This window comes from Colobus angolensis, unplaced genomic scaffold (genome assembly GCF_000951035.1).
Source record: "Colobus angolensis palliatus isolate OR3802 unplaced genomic scaffold, Cang.pa_1.0 Scaffold86, whole genome shotgun sequence".
Lineage (NCBI taxonomy): Eukaryota > Metazoa > Chordata > Mammalia > Primates > Cercopithecidae > Colobus > Colobus angolensis.
The window spans coordinates 3867373-3875890 of record NW_012122487.1 but is presented as its reverse complement, the minus strand read 5'-3'; the positions used below and the strand labels follow the sequence as shown (position 1 = coordinate 3875890).

At 46.4% G+C, this 8518-nt stretch overlaps 1 protein-coding gene across 3 annotated transcripts in view; it reads right to left on the bottom strand.

The window, feature by feature from the left end:
• Window positions 1-8518, bottom strand: part of SAXO1 (stabilizer of axonemal microtubules 1) — a 132381-nt gene that overhangs the window by 113836 nt on the left and 10027 nt on the right. The window contains exon 1 of one of the 3 annotated variants that reach the window (XM_011930361.1): window positions 3559-3927. The exons of 1 other annotated variant lie outside the window; for it this stretch is intronic. In XM_011930361.1, the coding sequence (XP_011785751.1) occupies window positions 3559-3605 (47 nt within the window). In that variant the 5' untranslated portion in view covers window positions 3606-3927. Of the gene's footprint in view, window positions 1-3558; window positions 3928-8518 lie in introns of those variants that run through there. One more of the 3 variants, XM_011930363.1, reaches the window with a different exon arrangement.

Sequence of the window (8518 nt, the reverse complement as noted above, 5' to 3'; positions counted from 1 at the left end):
AAGTATAAGAAAAAAAGAAAAGAAAAACCTATTTTCTGAGGAGAAATTCAAGCTGGCTGCAGAAATTTGCATAAGTGATGAGAAGCCAAACATTAATCCCCAAGACAATAGAGATCTTCACAGCAGCCCCTCCCACCACAGGCCCACAGGCCTAGAAAATTATTTCATGGGCCGGGACCAGGATCCCCGTGCTGTGTGCAGCCTAGGGACTTGGTGCCTTCCATCCCAGCTGCTCCAGCCATGGCTCAAAGGGGCCAACATAGAGCTTGGGCTATGGCTTCAGAGGATGCAAGCCCCAAGCCTTGGCAGCTTCTGCATGGTGTTGAGCCTGTGAGTGCACAGAAGTCAAGAACTGAGGTTTGGGAATCTCTGCCTAGATTTCAGAGGATGTTTGGAAATGCCTGGATGTCCAGGCAGAAGTTTGCTGCAGGGGTGGGACTCTGGAGAACCCTCTGCTAGGGCAATGTGTAAGGGAAATGTCCCTACTGGGGCACCACCTAGTGGAGCTGTGAGAAGAGGGCCACCATCCTCCAGACCCCAAAATGGTAGATCCACCGACAGCTTGCACTGTGTGCCTAGTAAAGCCACAGACACTCATCACCAGCCCAAGAAAGCATCCAGAAGGGAGGCTGTACCCTGCAAAGTCACAGGGGAGGAGCTGTCCAAGACCATGGGAATTCACCTCTTGCTTCAGCGTGACCTGGATGTGAGACACGGAGTCAAAGGAGATCATTTTGGAGCTTTAAGATTTGACTACCCTGCTGGATTTCAGACTTGCATGGGGCCTGTAACCCCTTTGTTTTGGCCAATTTCTCCTATTCGGAACAGCTGTATTTACCCAATGCCTATACCCCATTGTATCTAGGAAGTAACTAGCTTGCTTGTGATTTTACAGGTTCATAGGTAGAAGGGACTTGCCTTGTCTCAGATGAGATTTTGGACTGTGGACTTTTGGGTTAATGTTGAAATGAGTTAAGACTTTGGGGGTACTGTTGGGAAGGCATGATTGTTTGTGAAATGTGAGGACGTGAGATTTGGAGGGACCAGGGGTGAAATTATGTGGTTTGGCTCTGTGTCCCCACCCAAATCTCATCTTGAATTGTACTCCCATAATTCCCACGTTGTGGGAGGGACCCAGTGGGAGATAATTTGAATCACGGCAGCGGATTACCCCATACTGTTCTCACGGTAGTGAGCAAGTCTCACAAGATCTGATGGATTTTTCGGGGGTTTCCGCTTTTGCATCTTCCTCATTTTTTTCTCTTGCTGTCGCCATGTAAGAAGTGCCTTTCATCTCCTGCCATTATTCTGAGGCCTCCCCAGCCATGTGGAACTGTAAGTCCAATTAAACCTCTTTTCCTTCCAAGTCTCAGGTATGTCTTTATCAGCAGTGTGAAAATTGACTAATACACCATTTAAACCTCCAAAATCCTGGTATCAAAATTTTCTCCCCTAGGAACTATTTACTGTAACTTGCTATCAAGTTACATCAAACCTTTCTGGGTACTTTCTATAAGCTCTCTCGTCTATCTCTTACAACTGACATAAATCTATCATGCCCATATTACAAATCAGAACACTGAAGCCAGGAGGTAAACTCATTCAATGAGTACTAGATCTGGGATTCAGACTCACTGTGGTCTCAAACTTTTCCATCCAAGAAAAGGACAAAGAATAAGAAGAAATGGCTCTGTATGTGCAGCCAGCCCCTGTGAGGGAGCAGAGTGAGGCACAGCCTTTAAAAAAATAAAAATAAAATGGGTAAGTTGAGTATCTTTGAGACCACCATAAACAGTATTTTATCTTAAAATTTTCATTTACTTCTTAATATGGACATCTTTAATATTTTCCCTAAAATTTTTTAGTAAAATTAATACATAGTGGTGCTGCAAAATTTTTATTCTGTGGCCTTATAACTCACCCAACCCCAAACTTATTGCTGTATACCATCTGAAAAGCAACTCTTTACAGAACATTGTTTAAAGTGGTGAGATCACACCACTGCACTCCAGCCTGGGCGACAGAGCGAGACTCCGTCTCAAAAAAAAAAAAAAAAAGAAAAGAAATCCTGTCTCTACTAAAAATATGAAAATTAGCCAGGCATGGTGGCATGTGCCTGTAATCCCAATCCCATCTACTCAGGAGGCTGAGGCAGGACAATCACTTGAACCCTGAGGCGTAGGTTGCAGTGAAGTGAGATGGCACCACTGCACTCCAGCCTGGGCAACAGAGCAGGACACCGTCTCCAAAAAGAAAAAAAGAAAGAAGGCCTTAGAAGAAAAGGTTTTGCTGGGTAACATGTAGTCCTAGACTATATACTGCTCCGGCCCCACTTAACAAAGCTCAAAAGCAAGACCCACATTTGTACATGTTCTAGTTCAGTGAGTCCCAGTCCTAGCAAATGGTCAGAATCACCTTTAGACAGTTGGCAGGACCCACCCTGAGATTATCAATTCAACGGCCTGAGCAACTGATAGTTTTCAAACTCCCTGTGTGATTCTAATCAGCAGCCAGAGTTGGGAACCATGCACTGATGCCAGAGATGTAGAAGGTTGCTGATCCAGTTTGTAGAGTGCCCTTTAATTCTCCACACTACTGATACCATTTTTATCTGCATGTGTCATATTTGCCCTTTTTTCAGATTTCAGGACACTAACATATTACGCACAGTCCATGTACCAGGACTCACGTACATGATCTTAACTCTTATCATGGTCCTATGAGGTAGGTATTGTTGGTACAGATGAGGCACCTATGACCTGGAGTTTATTTACCAATCCAAGATCCCACAATTAATGACAGCCCAGGAGAACTGACCTCAGAACCCTCTTGCCTGTTGCTCCTCTGCTGCCCACTCCCTGCCCCAACCAAGCAGAAACCCAGCTGTCCTGGGAAGCAGGTAGAAGGAACATCTAAGAGATCGTGTGAGAGACAGCAGACCAGTCAGCCCGTGGGACTCTGACTAAAGCCCATGATTTCCCCCAGGACCACCTTTACTGTGCTTCCACCCAGACATGCTCCTTAAAGGTGAGAAGAGAGACCTGGCCAGGCCAGGCGACTGTGAAAGTAATGTTTTCATTATTCTCATTGAACTCTACACAATGTGGAAACAAGTTTTACTAATACCTTATACTTCTTCGACAAAGTAACAATCTCTCTAAATGAGAAATTCAGTTACACTACAGGAATTCTCCTCCCATCCTATCACTTTCCCAAAAGGAGCAAGACTGGTCCCACTGGGCCAGGTGTTCTCCCTCCTTGGCTGATACTTTCTGGGCTTCAGGGAAGGGAGTGCAGGCTGCGCGGCCACGCCCATTTCAGCCTTCCTGCAGTTCCGAAGTGAAGCAGCACAGAAGGCCTGAAAACAGCCACATTTGCCAGAACTGATGTTGCGTCTGCGGGCACAATGCTAGTTGACAAAATTGTGGCCTAAAAAACGTGACAAGTGAACGAACCCACCATGATGCCGCCTGATGAAGCAGCTGGGGGAGGCTTCCCTTCCTCGGGAGTCTGAAAGCCCAGGCTCCCCCAGCCTTGCCCTGAGCACGGCCACCTTACCCGCAGGAGCACAGTTCACAGATGCACTTCGTCTTCATAGCGGCCATCCTGAGGCCCTGACGTCCCCTCAGAGCATCGCCAGCCGCAGCCGACTCCTGGACCCCAACCACCTGGCTTGGGGCACGCCCAGGCTCGAGGGCCTTGGCAGGTGTTCTGTTTACTCGAAGGAAAATTTAAGTGGCCCTTTTGCAATGTCCTGTCATCTGTTGCCCTCCTGGAGCTGGCCTAGCACGAGGGAGCAGCCAGGGAGACCTCACCCTGCATGCCACCGCCCCGGCCTCCGCAGCCCCGACTCAGGCACCTGGAGCTACTGACGGCCCCAGGAAGCTGCGGGGTCCGTGCCCAGGTAGCCTCTGTGATGTCGCCAGGACCAGGAGGGGCACACCTCAGGTGACAATTACATCACAAGAGCCGCTTGTGAGGTCGGGAAGCTCCCAGCAACTCACTGGCAGGCCCAGGACGGGGGTTCCCCGGTGGACCTTGGAGAAACCTGGAAAAGGTGGAAGTCACTAGAAAGCTCCTGGTGCAGTAAATGGTCACAGGTGCAGAAAAGCTGAAAACTCCCTCACCATCACCTTGGGTGGCATTTGCTGTCTCTAGGATCCATGGTGCCCCCTCTTAGGGGAATACAGCCCTTGACTTCCAAAAGGCTTGCCTTGAATAGGGTTTCCAGATCTTCCTGTGGAAACCTAAGCCTCTGGCTTCAGATGTCTGTTAGAATTGCTCTCACCCACAGACCTGCGCTCTTGAGAACACAGCGGTTTAAGAGAGCCCAGGCCCTCTCTGCTCAGGTGGGTTCTCAATCTCTTCTCCAGGTGCTGGTAATGATGCCTTGAAGCAGACGCGCTCAAATTTTAGTGGGCATCAAGACCACCTGGCTTGATGAAAACCAGATTGCCAGACCCCACCCCCATAGTTTCTGATTCAGTGTTTCCAGGGTAGGCCAAGGACTTCCATTTCTTACAAGCTCTCAAGTAATGCTGGTTCTGCTGGGCCAGGGACCACACTTTAAGAACCACAGCTTTTGAGATTCCTTTACACCCCCTGAAATAGTGTTTCTTCAGCTTACCTGGTCCCGAGAGCACACCCCCAACCAGCAGTCTCCCCTGCATCAAAACCTCTAGTCCAGGAATCTAGCTTCAACAAGAAGCCAGGTGATTCTGGTCATGAAGCAAGTTCAAAAGACAGTGCTCTGGCCAGTTGTTTGGACTTAAACCATTTTGATTTCCTGCTTATGGGAAATGGGAACTGTATTGACAATCTTTTTTTTTTTTTTTTTGCTCTGTCGCCCGGACTGGAGTGCAATGGCTGGATCTCAGCTCACTGCAAGCTCCGCCTCCCGGGTTTACGCCATTCTCCTGCCTCAGCCTCCGGAGTAGCTGAGACTACAGGCGCCCGCCACCTCGCCCAGCTAGTTTTTCTATTTTTTAGTAGAGACGAGGTTTCACCGTGTTAGCCAGGATGGTCTCGATCTCCTGACCTCGTGATCCGCCCGTGTATTGACAATCTTTATGCTTATTTTTCTTTCCTATGCTTCCTAACTCTTTCCATTCATTTTAGTGAATGAGTCAGTCAGAGGCATCTTGGACTGCAAGACACTTAATATTCTGAGGGTTCTGTGGGTTTTTTTGGTTTTTGGGTTTTTTCCTTCAATATTAGGCCCTGGAATAGAGGTCAGCAAACTATTGTCTGCAGGTTGGCAACTTGACTCTATCTGGCCATTGAGCTAAGAATGGTTTTCATATTTTTTAATGATTGAAAAAATTAAAATAATAATATTACATGAGATATGAAACTTACCTGAAATTCAAATTTCAGTGTCTGTAAATAAAGTTTTCAACTTTTTCAAAAAATTTGTGTAAACATTCCTGATTTTGCCTCTCGGCCCACAAAAGCTAAAATATTCACTATCTGACTTTTTACAGAGAGAGTGTTCCAACCCCAGGTATAGAAGGTCAACAAGGTAGATTCAGACAGGAGCAAAGCTTATTGATCATTCTTAAGAACAGTGGGTTGGGAAGCTGCTCCTTGCCTTCCCAGTAGGAAGTCAGAACTTTAAAGGGGAGAATGGAAACCTGGCCAGACAAAAAACAGGTGGGAGCTATTGCAAGTCAAAGCAAAGCCTGCATGCCATCCATCGCCATTGACCGAGAACATCACAAAGTCCTTACAGAGGAAATACAAAATGGACTAATGCAGTAAATTGGTACCAGCAGAGTGCAGTGCTGCTGAAAAGATACCCAAAAATGAGGAGGCAACTTTGGAACTGGGTAATAGGCAGAGGTTGGAACAGTTTGGAGGGCTCTGAAGAAGACAGGAAAATGTGAGAAAGTTTAGAACTTCCTAGAGACTTGCTGAATGGCTTTACCCAAAATGCTGATAGCAATATGGACAATAAAGTCCAGGCTGAGGTGGTCTCAGACAGAGATGAGGAACTTGTTGGGAATGGGATCCAAGGTAACTCTTGTTATGTTTCAGCAAAGAGACTGGTGGCATTTTGCCCCTGGCCTAGAGATCTATGGAAGTTTGAACTTGAGGGAGATGATTTAGGGTATCTGGCAGAAGAAATTTCTAAGCAGCAAAGCATTTAACAGGTGACTTGGGTGCTATTAAAGGCATTCAGAGCATAAAAGTTTGGAAATTTTGCATCCTGACAATGCAATAGAAAAGAAAAACCTTCTCAGCAAACTAACACAAGAACAGAAAACCAAACACCGCATGTTCTCACTCATAAGTAGGAGTTGAACAATGAGAACACATGGACACACAGAGAGGAACATCACACACAGGGGCCTGTCGGAGGGGTGGGGGGCTGGGGGAAGGATAGCATTAGGAGAAATACCTAATGTAGATGACGGGTTGACGGGTGCAGTAAACCACCATGGCACATGTATACCTATGTAATAAACCTGCACGTTCTGCACATGTACCCCAGAACTTTAAGTATAAGAAAAAAAGAAAAGAAAAACCTATTTTCTGAGGAGAAATTCAAGCTGGCTGCAGAAATTTGCATAAGTGATGAGAAGCCAAACATTAATCCCCAAGACAATAGAGATCTTCACAGCAGCCCCTCCCACCACAGGCCCACAGGCCTAGAAAATTATTTCATGGGCCGGGACCAGGATCCCCGTGCTGTGTGCAGCCTAGGGACTTGGTGCCTTCCATCCCAGCTGCTCCAGCCATGGCTCAAAGGGGCCAACATAGAGCTTGGGCTATGGCTTCAGAGGATGCAAGCCCCAAGCCTTGGCAGCTTCTGCATGGTGTTGAGCCTGTGAGTGCACAGAAGTCAAGAACTGAGGTTTGGGAATCTCTGCCTAGATTTCAGAGGATGTTTGGAAATGCCTGGATGTCCAGGCAGAAGTTTGCTGCAGGGGTGGGACTCTGGAGAACCCTCTGCTAGGGCAATGTGTAAGGGAAATGTCCCTACTGGGGCACCACCTAGTGGAGCTGTGAGAAGAGGGCCACCATCCTCCAGACCCCAAAATGGTAGATCCACCGACAGCTTGCACTGTGTGCCTAGTAAAGCCACAGACACTCATCACCAGCCCAAGAAAGCATCCAGAAGGGAGGCTGTACCCTGCAAAGTCACAGGGGAGGAGCTGTCCAAGACCATGGGAATTCACCTCTTGCTTCAGCGTGACCTGGATGTGAGACACGGAGTCAAAGGAGATCATTTTGGAGCTTTAAGATTTGACTACCCTGCTGGATTTCAGACTTGCATGGGGCCTGTAACCCCTTTGTTTTGGCCAATTTCTCCTATTCGGAACAGCTGTATTTACCCAATGCCTATACCCCATTGTATCTAGGAAGTAACTAGCTTGCTTGTGATTTTACAGGTTCATAGGTAGAAGGGACTTGCCTTGTCTCAGATGAGATTTTGGACTGTGGACTTTTGGGTTAATGTTGAAATGAGTTAAGACTTTGGGGGTACTGTTGGGAAGGCATGATTGTTTGTGAAATGTGAGGACGTGAGATTTGGAGGGACCAGGGGTGAAATTATGTGGTTTGGCTCTGTGTCCCCACCCAAATCTCATCTTGAATTGTACTCCCATAATTCCCACGTTGTGGGAGGGACCCAGTGGGAGATAATTTGAATCACGGCAGCGGATTACCCCATACTGTTCTCACGGTAGTGAGCAAGTCTCACAAGATCTGATGGATTTTTCGGGGGTTTCCGCTTTTGCATCTTCCTCATTTTTTTCTCTTGCTGTCGCCATGTAAGAAGTGCCTTTCATCTCCTGCCATTATTCTGAGGCCTCCCCAGCCATGTGGAACTGTAAGTCCAATTAAACCTCTTTTCCTTCCAAGTCTCAGGTATGTCTTTATCAGCAGTGTGAAAATTGACTAATACACCATTTAAACCTCCAAAATCCTGGTATCAAAATTTTCTCCCCTAGGAACTATTTACTGTAACTTGCTATCAAGTTACATCAAACCTTTCTGGGTACTTTCTATAAGCTCTCTCGTCTATCTCTTACAACTGACATAAATCTATCATGCCCATATTACAAATCAGAACACTGAAGCCAGGAGGTAAACTCATTCAATGAGTACTAGATCTGGGATTCAGACTCACTGTGGTCTCAAACTTTTCCATCCAAGAAAAGGACAAAGAATAAGAAGAAATGGCTCTGTATGTGCAGCCAGCCCCTGTGAGGGAGCAGAGTGAGGCACAGCCTTTAAAAAAATAAAAATAAAATGGGTAAGTTGAGTATCTTTGAGACCACCATAAACAGTATTTTATCTTAAAATTTTCATTTACTTCTTAATATGGACATCTTTAATATTTTCCCTAAAATTTTTTAGTAAAATTAATACATAGTGGTGCTGCAAAATTTTTATTCTGTGGCCTTATAACTCACCCAACCCCAAACTTATTGCTGTATACCATCTGAAAAGCAACTCTTTACAGAACATTGTTTAAAGTGGTGAGATCACACCACTGCACTCCAGCCTGGGC